Source organism: Cyprinodon tularosa, unplaced genomic scaffold, assembly GCF_016077235.1.
Source record: "Cyprinodon tularosa strain WSP-4 unplaced genomic scaffold, ASM1607723v1 ctg133, whole genome shotgun sequence".
Lineage (NCBI taxonomy): Eukaryota > Metazoa > Chordata > Actinopteri > Cyprinodontiformes > Cyprinodontidae > Cyprinodon > Cyprinodon tularosa.
Genome location: NW_024038148.1, coordinates 727,311 through 744,889, shown reverse-complemented (window position 1 = coordinate 744,889; position 17,579 = coordinate 727,311). Strand labels below are relative to the sequence as shown.

The 17,579-nt window shown below is 38.8% G+C and overlaps 1 protein-coding gene across 2 annotated transcripts in view; it reads left to right on the top strand.

The window, feature by feature from the left end:
• The window catches only part of psd2 (pleckstrin and Sec7 domain containing 2), a 73,001-nt gene that overhangs the window by 47,104 nt on the left and 8,318 nt on the right, over positions 1–17,579 (top strand). Inside the window, exons 4-7 of one of the 2 annotated variants that reach the window (XM_038277632.1) lie at positions 11,263–11,460; positions 14,889–14,969; positions 15,215–15,327; positions 17,179–17,239. In XM_038277632.1, the coding sequence (XP_038133560.1) occupies positions 11,263–11,460; positions 14,889–14,969; positions 15,215–15,327; positions 17,179–17,239 (453 nt within the window). The remainder of the gene's footprint in view (positions 1–11,262; positions 11,461–14,888; positions 14,970–15,214; positions 15,328–17,178; positions 17,240–17,579) is intronic. The other variant, XM_038277633.1, reaches the window with a different exon arrangement.

The window sequence follows — 17,579 nt, the reverse complement described above, 5'->3', positions numbered from 1 at the left end:
CCAGGATACAGGATACCCCGCGCGCGCACAGACCCCCAGCCTCTGGGTTTGAGAGCAGAGGAAGTAGAGCTGGCCCGGACACAGGGCCATTGTGAAGAACAGCGCGCTGTGTCCAGCCGGACGCTCCGCCTCCTACATCCTCTCTCCTTTGTGAGGAGTCCAGAGCGACCAAGAAACTTCAAGGAAACCCCCCCTCCCCTCCAACCATCCAGGACTACAGCCAACTGTCAGCGTTTATCCTCCGCTCCCTGCGAATCATTTGAAGTTGAACCGCAAACCGGGACGATGGCCGTTTTAGCGGCCGCTGGATGATGAGGGGAGTCGGTCCGCAGCGCCACATCTGCCGCTCGCTTCCAGGATCCGAGATGTGGAAGGAAGAATATGATGCACATTTTGACTTTTTGCTGCAACTCCTGTAAGTTAAAAGTTACCAAACAACTATACTCTGCTGCTCAAAGGGATGGAAACGCTGAGTTAGAGCTGCTTTAACTGGGATCATAGATTAACTCTTTATAGGGTGAATTTAAAGCCTATAAAGAGTTATTGGAATCTAGGAAAATACCTTATTATCTACGTTCAGAAAATATGGATATTGATGGCAAAAATTAATGTCGGTGTAATTACAAGAAGTTGCCTGAATATATTAAGAAAAATAACAACATTGCTACTGTGAGAAATTCATGAAAAACACTCTGAGAGTGAAAGAAACATTTTTTTTTTGGTACAACAAAACCTTAGAGGCATTAATGCTGATACTGGCACTCGCATTTTTTTAGTTTATAAATCTAAATATAATTGTTAAAGTCGAAGGGAAGTCGTATTTAAATGTCAAATCATTCTGGCTTAAACATATATATAAATGTACTCTTTATCAGACTATATTGTCACAAAAGTTAGAACATTTCTATTTAAAAAAAAATCCTGTCTGGAAATCTGTTTGTTTTCTCATTATCTTATTCAGGCCAGTTAGTTATATGTCAGCCTGAACACCTAAATTTGGCCAATCATATATCAACGGTCATCTGTCAATCAATTTTTTCGGTCATAGCATCTTGATTCATATGTCGCAGCTAATATACGCAACGGTAGAAATTAGAAATCAGAATCATTTCCTTTCCCATTGAGTTCCGTCCCAGTGTTCACGGGGATGGACGTCTGTGTCTTCTGCAGGCGTAGAGCTAACAGAACTGGCAGCGTTGCGAGGCAAGGGCTCAAACATGTACGACTGGAAGCCTTCAACACCAAACCAAGCTTCTGCCGCCCTGGCGTCCTCTTCCACAACATCTTCATCCCCGCTTTCCTCCTCTAAATAAAAAATGTATGATAAAGGAGACTCATCTATGACCTCCAACACTAAACTCTCCTCCTCTTGCATGTTTCCTCTGTCCATAGCGTTCCTTGACAGTGTCGTTTCTAAGTAACCAATTTAGTGCTACTTGGTCCCAATGGAATTTCCCATTGGGAGCCTACTAGCACTAAGTTGCTAACTGGTTAGCAAGATGCTTCAACAAACCAGCTACAACAAAACTTGCTTGTGAATTGCGCCCCTTTGATAAACGACCAATCACATTCACTTTATTCAATTGTGTAAAGTGGTGCACCACTCTGGAGAATTCAGAAATGCAACGGTTGGAATGGCCGTTCCCCTACGACTTAATCTAGGCTTATTAACTTTTTAGCTTTTCAATTTGCTTTTTACCTTTTTTTTCTTGACATGTGAACTTTTTGTTTTCCAACTTAATTTACAGTTGGTAATATATCATTCAAGGGCTCATCTAATTGGTTAAATGCCAAAATAAGATGTAGAGCCATGTAGCAGTATCTTTGCTGGATGGCTGGATATAGATCTTGTGCTTCTAGACCTCACTGAGGAACGGGGACTCCCTTTGTACTTGGTATGCAAGTGATCACAAACCGTACCCTTCCCTATAAAGGGTTAACCCTGCAATACTTAAACAACTTATATTTGGCATGAAAAATATTAGACAAAAAGAAAGTCATATTGCTAGATATATTTATATTTTTATTTCTTAAAGTATAAACAAACTGTTTATTAAATCAAACTGCAGGTGAAATCTCTATGAGATTAGCTCAATTTGGGGATAGATAATTGCTGATCACATGTTTTTGGAGCCTCAAAGATACGTGGCATGAAAATGATAAGAAAAGCGTTCTAAAAATGGCCAAGTAAACATTTTTAAAACGAACTAGATTCACATTTAGTTAAAAGTTTGTTTTCCTTTTGAATAAAAATCGGTTTATATGAACAGTGGTAGAAGATGCAGTCAGCACTTTATTGTAAATCGTTAGTTTTTGTAGCCTGAAGGCATCTTTGTTGTATTGCAGCAATGTCTTCCACATTACTGCATCTACAAGCTGAAACATATCACATGTTACAACAATTAGGCCTTTTTTCCAAAATGCAGCTTATTTCATAAATGCTTTCATTAATCATTGTCCACGGGGGGTAAAAACCCCTTTTATTTACATTTAGTTACTCACTTTTAATTTAGGATTACCCTCCTGAAATGACCCCCTACCTCCTCCCTTACACGCACCTTGCACACAGACATACCTTTCTAGGTGTGGGTGCAGGCGGTGTTCAGCAAAAGATTAGCATGTGAGTCACTGGCGTGCCTCTTCATGCTCTCTGACTCTGACAGAGTCACACACACGCTGCAGACTGAGCGGCAGCCTCAGTGACTGAATACACTTGACCCGGCGGCACAGAATCTAAATAATAGCTGCACTGGGTTTTGGTAAATCCTTGGCTGAAAAGCTAAATGATTTCAAATTGTCTCCCACTCTCCAGTGCTCTGATTCTGGTGTTGTTGAAGAACTCCACTGGGAAAGGCTGCCGTCATTTCAGCCCAGCGACTGATATGAGTTTTGAATGATTTATGAGGCCTCTCCGAAGCTTGTGAATTAATACGCTCAGACAAGCGAGAGTGCTTATTGTTGCATGGATGCTCTCTCTTTATTTGGATTGTAGTTCAGTCCTACTGTGTTTAAAATAAAGAAAAAGAGAAACTGACTTCTTTGCTCCGCTGTGCTGCATTGCCAGGGATAAATAAAATGCTGTCTTCATAGATTTTAGAAAAGAACTTGTCCGTCAGCCTCCTCCCTGCTTCAAATGTCTAGAAACCCTCCACTGGGAGCATTACAGGAAGCATTTAAGTCCCATCTCCGAAGAAAATCAGATGACTCCCTTCCACTCCAAACCAGTAGTCCTCTTGGAAACTCCCCACCCTGTCCCCAAGGCTGAGCTCTCGCTCTCTGTGAATGGCTGTTATCTGCTGACTGTATCTGCCATTTCGACACCGTTCGTCCAAGCGATGCTTCACCAGGATAAGGTGGAGGAGTTTAGATGAGACAGATCATCGCATTGCAGCTGTTTATGTTGCCTGGAGCTGTACTGTTGCAATCAATAGGTTTATTTTCCTTACAAATAAAAGGCCGTGATGAAGAGACGCAGAATCCAAGTTGGACAAGAGTGGAACTTTAGCAACGAGTGTTGAAGTCAAGGTTGTTCCATAGATTCTATCCCTACCTAAGTCATTAGGAAATCGTATTTAAATGTCAAATGATTCTGGCTTAAACATGTATATAAATGTACTCTTTATCAGATGACATTGTCCCAAAATTTTGAAAATTTCAACAACAAAAAAACAAAAAAATCCTGTCTTAAAATCTGTGGGGGTTTTTCTCGTTGTCTTATTCAGGCCAGTTAGTTATACCTCAGCCTGAACACCTAAATTCAACCAATCATATATCAACGGTCATCTGTCAATCACATTTTTTCCATCATAGCATCTTGATTCATATGTTGCAGCTAATATACGCAACGGTTGAAATAAGAATAATTTCCTTTCCCATTGAGTTCCGTCCCAGTGTTCACGGGGATGGACGTCTGTGTCTTCAGCAGGCGTAGAGCTAACAGAACTGCCAGCGTTGCGAGGCAAGGGCTCAAACATGTACGACTGGAAGCCTTCTACACCAAACCAAGCTTCTGGTGTCCTAGCAAGATGCTTTTGAGAAACCGGCTACAACCAAACTTGCTTGTGAACCTTCTGCCACAACAATCCCGCCCTCTTGATAAATGACCAATCACATTTACTTTATTCACTCGTGTAAAGTCGTGCACCACTCGGGAGAATTTGGAAATGCAACGGTTGGAACCATTTTAGACCGAAGTTGAAAAGATTGGGAACTTGTCGAAGAAACAAAGAACGAAGAAAAACAGAAGTTGTGGAGAAGTTTGAACCAAAGTTAGGGTATGAAACAATATCTTCGGCAGCTCTTTTCTGTGGAAGTTTTTGATCAAAGCTTATATTAGAATGATCCAAATCCACCTTTCAGATTCATTTCCACAGATGCTGCACTTCCAATCTGATTGAGCTTCAACTTCTCAACAAAGTGGAATTGGAAAATGTTTGAGGGTCATAAAGGTTTAATTTTTCAATTTTTAGGAAATTAAAAGCCACATTTGCTTTTCCTCCTATTTCACGATGACGCATTACTTCCTATAAATCTGTATGTATTTTGATAACCGTGATAAAATATGCTGTTGGAGGACCAAGAGTGTCAGTGAAAAAGAAAAACAGCCATTTCAAATTTAACATTTAAATCATACAATGTGATTTCCAATTCGAAAAGCGTTTTCTAAAGGCACATTTTTAATTATATTACAAAAGAGGAATTGTATATTGTATTAATTAATCCATAATTAAATACTAAAAATACATTTAAATCTTATTTCTAAATGGATATTTAAAAAAACACAATTAATAAACCTACCGGTAATTATAAATCCCTTTCTTAATCACACATTCCTTATTCCATTTCAATTTTCTTCCCCTTGTATTTCAACTTCTTTTAGCAGCTGCATTTTCTTTTTACTTTCTCCGCTCCATTTACCTTTGGTGAGATCCTTCTGGTTAGTTAGTGCGCTGAAAACCAGCTAAACCAATCAGTTCAGGGTTCCCACGGGTCCTTAAGTCTTAAAAGGCATTGACTTCTTCAAAATAAAACTAAGACCTTAATTTGTATTAAAATGTCTTAAATTAGTCTTTCGTAGGTCTTATTTTTTAAAACATCATAAATAGGATTATTTTTATTACGATTTATTTTTGTAATCTAAATAAAACATTAAAATTGGAAAAAAACAACAACATTTATTTTAAAAAAAATAAATAAATGGCTCGCCATTATTGGTTCCGTCCCGCTAGCGGAACCAATAAAAGGGTTGTTGCAGCCGGGACATTTGGGAGATGCGCCGTTAACTTTTTGCCTGGAAAATATGAGCAGGTGTAAATGTAACCAAAATTGGTTATCCAGCCAAGAGTTTTCTCCATGGCTAAAACCAGGGAACATACATGAGGCACAGTGTATTTTGTGCAAGAAGTCATTCTAGCTCAGAACAATGGGAATTAAGGCAGTGGAGTCACATGCGAAGCACGAAATACAAAGCGTCAAAATGGAGTTACAGAGAAACAGCCGGTATTTCTCAGTTTTGTTCCACCCTTGTCTCTGCAACGCCTCCACTTATCACCAAATCAAACATACTAAGAAAACGATACAAAGAAAAATAGCTGCAAAAAAGACTTAGCACTGGTTATGTTGTGGCTTTAAAACTGATTTGTTTTGTTCCCTTCTAAAACAAAGTTTGTGAATTCAGTTAAATAATTGTTAAAATATATCTGTCATTTGTGTGTTTTTAGCTTTCTTCCTGTATGGGAAGCTTTTCAAAATTTTAAACATTAGTGCAGTGGTTTATGTTAAAATAAACCTTTGGGTTAAGTTGTCGCAAGCAGGTTTTTCTTGTGTTTCTTGTGAATTTGGTCTTAAATTTGTATTTCAAGTGGCATTAAAAACTCTTGAATTTAACTTGCCTTATACTTTATCCTCACATGTAACCAGTTTCCTTAGTGGTCAGTTTGTGAACAAAGTGTTTCAATCCAACCAATCAGAAAGCTTGTTACATCTGAGGAGCAACTGTTTGGTTTAATAAATAAACTGTGCAATTTGTCTTGAATAATTCAGTTTGAAATGCACAATTAGAAACACTTTTCCAGTTGGACTGTTTATTGTATGATTTAGATTCTAAATTGGAGACGGCTGTTTTTCTTTTTCAGTGACCCTCTTTGTCCTCCATAGTTTGTCTAAAACATAAACAAATCTGTAAAGATCCACCTTTTAATGCTGCTGTAAGCAGCACATCAAACCAAGAAACCCTCTCTGCCTTCATAAATAGGTTTTTTAAAATGTAGATGTATCCTTATGTGTCTGCAGTGTCTGTGACAGAGAAACTAAAGCCATTCCTCTGCTAGGACAGGATATGAGGCGTCAGCTGCTACCATGGTAGCCAATCTAATCAGATACTCTGCGATGTATTGAATTTGTCATGGTAATGATATTTAGCTGATCAGATTAAGTAAGAAAAAAAAACATCTGAATCATCTGAGTACGCCGGCAGGGCCATGGTGAGGCACGCTTGGAGAGGAAATGAGGAAATGCACATGTGATTAGCGGGAATGAATTAATCTGTATGTAACACATTTATAAACAAATCCAAGAAAAAAAATGCATGGTTTATGCTCAAAATATTGATGAAAATAAAACAGTGTCACAGAGAAAAGCTGAAGTTGCTAGGCGCAGAGGTAAATTATATAAAAGCATTTTTTAAACCTGCATTCAAACACATGCACAGCTTATTAAAACATCAGTGAAAAGGCTCATTCATCTACCGGTCGACTGAGCAGTGATCCACTTTGCAAAGCAGAGAATATAATGCAGTGCAGGGACTTCAGCTCCTCATCATTTAGGTAAGTCATAAACAAGCGGGACACTAATTAATACTTAGGCATTGATTCTGTGTTTACTGGACTACAGAGTAACAACTATAAGCAGTGTTAGACCTATGAGAACGGCTAATTAAGCCAAGTTGGTCAGCCTCTGCGGTTTAGTTTGCAGGGTTTAGTTTACAGACATACCTGGTTATCTTAAAAGGTGGGTTGCCTGAAATAACATTAGGGTAGTTTACTTTGTTTTGTTTAGGTGTAATATTCACAGAGCTATCCAGATATTTTAAAAGTGTGAGTATAATGGATATCTCTTATACTCACACTTATTAAAATATCCGTGCTTTGTTTTGTTTGAATTAATATCGTACTGTAGGGTCTTCAAAATAGAATAGATTGGAATTGATACAAAAACATTGATACTCTGAAAAATAATGATACCTAAACGCCGTATGCAGATACAATATTAATTTGGCATGGTATCGATACTAACGGCAGGTGTTGGCATATGTGTATTATTGTTCATTTAAGATTTCTGGATAATTTTTAGATTAACAGAAAAATACCTTAAACTTCAAATATTGTCAATATTATATGTGGGTTATTTATTTAGCATCTATTTCTACACTTATTTTACTATCATCTGTGCTTCTGTTCTGCACCATTTTTTATTAAAAAAAGAAACTGGTTGAATATTTCTATGCCTTTTTAACCTTTTTTAAATCCCCATAGTATAAAATGGTATTACAGTAGTAGCCAGTCAAAATTACCCCACTTTCCTTGATGGGTCCCTGCCTGGTCCCGTACAATTTATTTTTAAACATAAATCTTTTTACTAAAATATAATTTAGTCATGATTTGTGGACATTAAGATCTAAAGAGAAGCGTCAACTCCTGGACAGACCCTGTAAATCTGTGAAAGGGTGGAGTTGGAGTAAAAAAATATGCACGTCCAGGTGAAAGAGGGGGTCACTCCAGTGGCTGGAAGTTGGAGGGGATTCTGCTGGGAGTTGCAGGGAAGTCTGCTGCCATTAGGCTGGAGTTTGACTGGGAAGGGCCATTTTGAATGGCTACGACTTTATTTATTGGATACTTTCCTGAGTATTAATATCAAGTTTGAAATGTTAGTATTGATACCCCTGTTCTGTTTAAAGTTGTAGGGAAGTCATATTTAAATGTCAAATTATTTTAAAAAAATCCTGTCTTTTTATCTGTGGGTTTGTTTTTTTTTTTGTTTTTTTGTCGTTATCTTATGAAGGCCAGTTAGTTATACGTCAGCTTGTACACCTAAATTCGGCCAATCGTATATCAACGGTCATCTGTCAATCACATCGGTCATAGCATCTAGATTCATATGTCGCAGCTAATATACGCAACGGTTGAAATAAGAATAATTTCCTTTCCCATTGAGTTGGAATTTCCCATTGGGAACCTACTAGCACTAAGTTGCTAACTGGTTAGCAAGCTGCTTCCGAGACACCAGCTACAGCCAAAACATGTGAATGTTCCGCCACAACAACCCCGCCCTCTTGATAAACTACCAATCACATTCACTTTATTCACTCGTGTAAAGTTGTGCAGTAATCAGGAGAATTCGGAAATGCAATAGGATTTTTATTTTATTTTATTTTTTTCCTCTGAGCTTCTTTTGTTTTTTTCTCCCTTATTTCATGCCGGTAGCTCGGACAGACAGTCTGAAGGACAGCTGCTCCAGAATAAATGGCCTAATAGTTCATTCTGACGTTGAGCATTGCCCTTAAGGACATTTTGATTGGAGCTGCTGAAGTCAGCATGAACATTTTCTTTGTTACCACCTGCAACTATGAAGCTGCTTCTGCTGTTTTCACCTTGCGATTCTTGGCACATACAGTACACATGTGTGTGTTTGTGTTGCCGTGTGAAAGTCTTCTCCTGTTGACACCTGCTGATGTGGGACATTTATCAAATTTGTTTTGGACTAGTTGGTTCTGAAACCTAGCAGGTGTGTGACTGTGTCGTCCTACAGGCAGACCTTAAAGAGCAGCTAACGTCCAGGACATGTGTTAGACTTTTCTTTGCTGTCCCACATTTTATGTCATGTTTTACTCAATCAAGATAATTCCAGGACAGGGAAAAAAAATCTAGAAGAGAGCATCAATGTCCTAGAAAATACCAGAATACAGAAATGTAGAGAAATATGATAAAACTAAAATATAAATAATTAATCAGCAAATCAAATGGATTCTTGTAATAAGAGAAGTTAAAAAAAATTATAAATAGAAGATTTTAGTATATTATTGGACAAAGGAAACTGTTATTTATGGAAAAAAATAAAATAAATTATACTATAAAATACCTAACCCTAAAGGTGCATTTTCAAGTGGTTTCTGAAGTCTGTCAGGGAAATTCGAATTAGAACCCCAGCCCTCCTCCAGAGGATTTTGTGCAGGTTGCCAGGTCAAAAGAGAACAAATACGTAGTGCTGTTAAATACAAAATGACTGATGTTGATTCATGTTGAGCAAATCCTACTGAAGGCCTCTTAGGTCGTGTTGAGACTATTTCAGGTCCTCTTCTCTTGCTGGCTTCCATGTTTGCAGACTGCTGCTTTTTTGCCAACATAAAATGAAATGCTGTGCTCCGTTGTGGCAGCTCACATATGATTGGCTCAGGAACCAGGAAGTGAACACCGCTTCAACACTGCGCCGAAGTAGTTCAGCACTGTACCTCCAAATGGACACTGTTGATGGAGAAGACTGAATGTTTACAGTAATGTTGTGACAACCTGCTTGTTGCACAGAGCTGGCTGCACCGTTATTCCTAAACCCTCCTGCTTGTTCACAGCTCAAGACATGCCTTATTTACGCCCATTGAACACATGCACTTACCTGATTGGTCCACTGTTCAATCTGGCTCCTAGCTCCAGTTTGAAAAATGTCAGTGTCTCAGCAGACAGCGTAACAGAAACAACTGCTGCTACTACTTCTGCATATTCCGTTCTGTCAACCAGAAACAAAGTCCATCCGAGGCTGTTTAATCCCTCGTGCTAGCAGTCTTTTGCCTCTGTTCTGCTGCATGAACACCACCGATCATTAAGGAAAAAGAGAAAACCCAACAAATAAACTTAATTCTATGCTCCTGCCGTGCCATCTCCATCCCATTTATTTTTTAATGGTTTTGGTTGGTTTGGTCCGGTGAATTTCTAACCTATTCCTCCTTTAAAGTTATAGTTAAATTATCCTTAACATTGTGTAACAGGAATCAGGCAGATGCTGACAGTCACTTCACTTTAAACCAGTCAGCTGTTTCATCAGCCTGATAGTTAAATTAAGCTCATATTTGAGCTAAAATCCTTAATTCTAGAGATCTAAAAGCTGCATTAGAGAAGCAGGATTCACACTGTTTATTTTACATTGTTCAGCTTTTTATAAATGAACTTTTTGAGCCTAGAGTTAACTTTATTTAGATATTTAGCTGTGCTAGCCTGCCCTATAGCTAGCCGGCAGCAGGCTGTTTATTTTACCCACAGACATGCTGCCTTTGGTAGCTTGTGGCGAACATTTGTTTCAAAGCTCGATTACAGAGTGAAATGGGTTTTTTTCCCCCCTTATTTAGCCTAAATAGCCAGCTGATGCGTTCATAGTGGCTGAGCTGCTCCGTGCTTAGCATGCTGGAAAACCTTTAACAGTCAGTAGTACAACATGAACAAAAGACTATTACCACCTTCTCCTTTCAAAGGGTCTCCTCCATCTAGTGGTTAAATGTTCCTGACTGAAAGCTGCTGCTGCCTGGGATCTTTGCTGTAGAATGAAATACTCTCTGCAAAGTGCTTTCCATCTCTTGAATTGAGCAAATAGAACCAGAAATACTGGAAATAAGAGATGATCTGGACCTAAGGCCACTACAGGCTCGGTGATGGAACAATAGGATGGCATTTGGTTCTTCCAGACATCTAATCTCTCTGTTCTTGCAGAGAATGCATTAGTCTTTTTTCTGCATTATAATCCAGGTTAAGTATTAGAGCTGAATCTTGCTGTTTAATTGGAGTGTGTGGGAAAGAATTTAATTGATTACATTCTGAATATTTATATAGGAATCTCACTCCTTTGTCTTGTAAAGATGGCAGCCGTTGCAGCGATTTGCCAGAACATAAATGAACTGATCTGTAATGAAGTGATCTGTGCAGCTGTTGTCTCATCAATGCAGAGGTTAAGAAATTTGACCTCTTTTTTTTTTTTTTTTTTGGGTCCTACAGTCCAAATCCTTTTTACAAATCCAACTGTTTTCTCCTTATTGGCTCCGTTTTGTTGAATAAACAAAACACTTTGTATATGTTTAGAAAGGAGTCAGAGTTTATTAACCTTGTTGCTGTTTCTGGGTTTAAGTTTGTGTGTTTTGAGGCGGTGAAAATGGTTTCATCCCCTTCATTAACTTGATCTCTTGTATGTGTTTGTGTGTACATGTGCGTATGTTCTCTCTTCCAGCGATGCCAACCTAGCAGACGTGCTATCCGACACGGAGGAGTGTGATTTGGGCAGTCTGGAGCACTTGGAACGAGGCAGCACAGACACTCTGGCCAATGGCTGCCGGGTTGACTCTGAGGCGGCCAAGAGGCTGGCCAAGCGCCTGTATCACCTCGATGGTTTCAAGCGCTGCGACGTGGCCAGACACCTGGGCAAAAAGTGAGCAAAAGTGAACCCCAGATGGAGGGAATAAATCATCAAACTTTCCTCTTTTTGGTGATGACTACTAAAACCACAGATTAACACTTTCTAGGAAATCCTTGTATTTACATCCACCTGTACTTTAAGTTTTCTGTCTCAAGCTTCAGTATTGGTGAGGTCAGTCATAAGGAGCCGTGATCCTCTATGTTTTAAGTCTTTCTCTGTTGAAACACACATAGATGAAATAATAGATCTTACGCTACGTTCACGCCGCAGGCTGAAGTGACCCAAATCCGATTTTTTATATTTTTTTTGGCCCATATGTAACCTGTATCTGATCTTCTCATGGCTGTCTGAACAACACGGATCTGATTTTTTTCCAATACGACCCAGGCCACTTGGCTCTGTGGTCCTGAATCCGATACGAATCTAATCTTCTCAAATGCGACCTGTGTCTGAACATAAAGGTCGCATTCACCTGACCTGAACGCCATTAATACCCAACAAACATCATTATTCTGGGTCTTGCTATGAAAAAAGGGCAAGAAAAAAACAGCCTTGGCAGACAATGATGCTGAGAGTAGTATTTATGTTTAACCATCTTGAAAAGATTGTTTTTTTATGGTTGGGAAAGATTGCTAGATGCGCTCCATCACTACCATCCATGTTTACTTCCGTAAAAGCAGAGCACGCTTGCTTGTGACATCATTGCATCCTCTACTGCAGCGGTCCCCAACCTTTTTTGCACCACGGACCTCTATATGTCAGACAATATTTTCACGGACCGCCCGGGGGTGCGATGGGGGGGTTGGGGTACGATCAAGTAAAATGATACGACTGGCATAAAATCAAATACAAACAGCATAAAAATAAAACAACAAGCCGGTCCCATCTAGGCGTAATCGGAGACAATGACAGACGATGTGTGCTCCTGATGTCCTGTCTGCTCCGTAGCTTTGTTTTGGTCGCTGTAACCGCAGATAATCCCGCTTCACAAAGATAGGATGTTATAAATAGGATGAGTCTTGAACTGAATTAACCTGTGTCAAGAGGCACAGATGCACCGACTGATGTAATTGGGAGAGAATACCGCAATTTTTTATATTTTTCAAAATAAAACATCACTCAGACTCTGATCGTCGATAAATTTTATATATATATATATATTTTTTTTTTTTTTTCTGTGCGGCCCGGTACCAAATGACCCACGGACCGGTACCGGTACGCGGCCCGGTGGTTGGGGGCCACTGCTCTACTGCGCATACTGGCGTTGTATGACTGCAGTTCACACAGGAGATCACATACAAGTTGCATATATTTGGAAATGTGAACGGCAATGCAAAAAAGAAAAGAAAATCAGATTTCATAAAAAAAAATCTGAATTGAGCATCAAGGCCTGCCAGTGTGAACGTAGCATTAGAGAATGTAGCAGTGCTGAGCTGGGACATCATGCTAAACTCTACCCCTGAGGACTGGAGTTAGACGACCCTGTTCTAGAGAAACACATTTTTGAATAGTTTCTTAAAACTATTCAAAAATAAATCAATAAATCAGGAAACGGATAAATCTAGTTACTTTTTTCATCTAAAATGTCTGAATTGGCCGATTGAATAACTAATTCAGTTCAGCTTTTACATATAAAATGTTTGACATCATTAAAACATTTATTGACTAAGGAAGTACATATCTGAAAACAAAGTCTTCTAATCTACAGGGGTTTGTCAAGTGTTTCAAAACATTCATGGCAATAAATGTATGGAGATAAAAAAAAAGAAAATAAAGATAGCTAAACCTTTTAAAAACTCTTTTAATATTTTTGGACATCCACAGGTTTTAAGTGGTTTTTAAATAATAAAAATGTTAAAAAATAATGGTTTTCAAACAATGTAACAATATAAAATATACTTTATAATAGAATTAAACACTATACCTAAAAAAATCAGGATGGTACTTCCAGGGTTTCCATGTAAGAAATGAGAGTAAACTTTCAGGATAACACAGGGAAAGTAAAGGGCAAGTCAGAGATTTTCAAGGTCAAATAAATTCTCATGACCTTGAAGCTGCTTGTCTTCAACATGGATGAAGTTTTAGTTTCTGACGTGATGAACAAATCATGGAAACATTTAGCCTTTGGTTTTCACCTTTCGGTTTTGTACTGTTATTACTGAATCTATAAGGCTGTCCTCCATCTTCTCTCCTAAAGCATGCTGAACTCCGCCCACATTACGCCCCGCAGCTTATCGGCGTCTTGTTTGCATCTAACTGCTATCTCAGCTAAATCTGCAGTAAACATCTGATAGCGGATCTCTCCCCGCCACAGAGAGTACGCTAACGAAATGTTGCTTTGATTGATTGAATTTTAGTAACACGGTGTGTCAAAAATATGTAAAAAGTAATGACTTAGATTACTTTTTGAATGAAAAGAAACGAACACAGTTATTATGTAGAGCAGCTAATCTTTACACTAAATTAGCAAGGAGTACAGTATAGATTTTAAGCTATTCTCAATTTATAGAGGAAAAAGGTTTTAGGACTCATGAAACAACTCGTCTCATTTTTATTGAATTTTTATTAAAATTAAATGTTTACCAACAGGAGCAAATATGAGTTTAAAAAAGCTACATACTCTCCTTAAGACATCCCACATTTCCAAGGATTCATCGCAGTTTAAAGCGGATGGTTAAGCTCAAACAGCATCCTAGACTTTCTATGACCCAAAATGAATTTTAAAAATGCCTTTAGTCAATAATGTAGCTTTGTTAAAGTCAAATAGTCTGCTTGGTTGGTAAAGATTACATTGAACTTAAAAAAAAAAAAAAAAAAAAAAAAGTCTTGGGAACTGTTTTCAAAAGACGAGAAAACTTCTTTCTGAGGCCTGAGGATGTCCTAAAATGAAGTTACATTAGGCCTATGGTGGCTTTGAGCAGCTGCAGAGATGCACCGCTCAGGTGGGAGAATCTATTGACAGAACTCCTGAACTACAGTAAAAGTTCCTTCTCGCCAAGAGTAATTTAGGACCCAGAAAACATGCATTTTTGGCCAGTTATAAAGACCGTGTGGTTTAAAGCTACGACACATCACCCAGGCCACAAAGAGTGTTTCCATTCCGACTAGACTTGATGTTGCAAAGAAGAGCAGGCGAAGAATTCAGTCCATAGATGTGCAAACATATTTAAGACACACCGCAAAGATGTTCTGCTTGTAATTACAGCAGAGCAGTGACTCACTGTGGCTGGATGCAGAATGCATTCCACACCTAATCCATCAATGATCTTACGTCCGCTTCACCATAACTTCCTTGGTCTGTCACATAAAGGTCTAATAAAAACATCGAATTATGGGGAAAATCTAACGGGTTATGAATGTTTTGATGCAACGCTTCATCCCTGCACACGTCTTGATGTCACATATACATTCTGATGCCGGTTATTTCCGTCTCTCTGCAGCAACGACTTCAGTCAGCTGGTGGCTTCAGAGTATCTGAGCTACTTTGATTTCTCCGGCCTGTCCCTGGATCGAGCCCTGAGGTAACGCTGACTCTTTATTTAGGAGGTGTGTTAGACAGTAGGTCTACACACACATCTTTATTATATCTCCTGCCAGTGCATTAGCTTTGAGCTAAGCTTGGCATCAGCTTGGCATGTTGATGTCGTTCATCCAGTGCAGCTGACATGGTGTGGAGCTGATGAAACACAAATGTTTACAGACAAGCTGCCGCGGTTTACAGGGAAGTTCTTCTCTAATCTTTAAAGGACTTTTTTGTATGTTGCAGGAACTTCTTAAAGGCCTTTCCACTGATGGGAGAAACTCAGGAGAGAGAGCGGGTCCTCGTCCATTTCTCCAGACGCTATTGTCACTGCAACCCACAGACACCCACCTCTGAAGGTTAGAGTCGTAAAGGAGGTGCAGCCAGTTTTATTCAACTATCACTGTAACATTCAGCCGCTAAAGGATACTATACCTGTATCCTACAAGTTTAACTCACCTAGTGCACTGTAAAAAAAAAATTAACCAGTTAAAATAAGATAATTATATAAAAAAAAAAAGGATAAAGTACTTGATTGAAAATGAAAGGAAATTTGGTCTGAAAACTTAACTGATGATGTTTAGATTAGATTAGATTCAACTTTATTGTCATTACACAGGTACAAGGCAACAAAAGGCAGTTTAGGTCCAAACAGAAGTGCAATAGCAGCATGAGCAGGATAAATAAATAAATCAAAGTCCAAAATGTGTTTTCAATTTGAAATTAAAGCAACTTAGGATTTCAGAGCTTTTTCAGTTTTCTTTGACGCTTCTCAGTGTTTGGTTCTGGTTCTGGGTTTGCAGAGTAGATTTAAACCAGTAGATCTGAGACGTCTGGCTGTCGATCCACTGACAACTAGTCTGTAATGTGTTTTGGAGCAAAGCAAGTCAGTGATTTATAGTCTAAAAGAAGTTTATTCTCTGAGAAAGTTTGAGTCATTGGAAAGGTTTTAGAACTGGGCAGATGTTCTCTACTTTCTTAGTTTTCAAGAGGAAGCAGGCAGCAGCCTTTAGGATCAGAGTCTGATCGACTTTAAGGCAGAACTGTGAAGACACTGCTGCATGGATCAATTCTACTGAAGATAAATGAAGCAGGAACTTTTCAAGTTCAAGGTCCTGCTGGAGATGTTAATCCTTTAATCCTGGAGACGTTCTTCACGTGAATTTCTTCAGGTGACAGGATGACTTTTTTCCTGTCTTTATGAGTCTCTGAAGATTCAGATCTCAGTGCATCACTGCACCCAGATTTACATCCTTATTGCTTTCTATCTGGATTAACTGGAGCTGTATGCTAACTTTCAAACGCTGTTCCTTTGGTCCAAAAATAACTTCAGTTGAGGAAAGTTTTGTCCCATCCTTGGCTTTATTTCTTCTGTGCATTTACCCAGAGCTGGAATTGGGTCATAGTGACCTGGAGACATGGTGATGTACAGCTGGGTGTCATCTGCATAGTGACGGTGATTATTAGATTATTGATTATTAAGATCTGAATTAGGGTGAGGATGTAGATATTGAATAGGAGGGGCACTAAGATCACTGCAAAAAATCTAAATCTAGATAAGTCATTTTTTCTTAAAATAAGTGCATTTTTTCTTGAATTGGGTAGGTAAAAGAGACATTTTGCCAATGGAACAAGACAATTTACACTTAAAATAAGAAAACACAATTGAATTGTCTTATTTCAAGTGCATATTATCTAATTATCTTATTTTAAGAGTAAAAATACTCATTCCATTGGCAAACTATCTAATTTACCTACTCAAATTAAGGGTGAATGAATATGCTCAATTCAAGAAATTTTTACTTATTTCTAGCTCGTTTTTGGAGTGATGGACCCTTGGGAAACGCCACGTGTACATTTTTGTGGCCTTTGATGTAAAGTTACCTACCGACACCAAAAAGTCCCCGTGCTGTCAATACTGCCGTGCTTAAAGGGAGTTTAGATTACTGTAAAGCGCTCTGGGTCACATGACCCATTCAGCGACGTATCCGACCCTCTCAAGTTACATAGACCGGATTAGGTGGAAAACATCCTGCTGCATCAAAAAACACCAAGTGCTGTCAGTCATGATGCGGATTTTTACATTTCATTGTAGATCTTATTCTGTATTTTACCAAAGGCTTACAGTTAATACTTTTCTCAGAACAATCCTGCTAGCCTTTCATCTGCTGTATCATGGCACCTCTGACTCCATCTTCATCTTTTGGCAGACGGAGCTCACACGTTAACCTGTGCCCTGATGCTGCTCAACACGGATCTACATGGACATGTATGTGCTTTCATCTTCCTGCCTCCATGTTTTGCTGATTTCTCCAGAATAGGAGGGAGAATTAAAAAACTGTTGGCATGTCTTTGATACCTTTCTACACTTATTTTTTCTGTTTCATCCTCTCCTCCTCGTCCTACTTTCTGACCTGTTTCTGTCCAGTCTGCTTTAGTAGTATCATGTGAAACCGGAGCCCTGCTCTTCAGTCCCATCCTCACTAGAAGTCTTAATGAATACCCCTCTTTTTTAACTAATATCTCTTTTTCTTTCCAATTCCTTTTCCTCCTTTTCTAATCCTTCCCTTGCTAACCAAATCTGGTCCCCTGGTCTCTCTCTGCCCCTGCA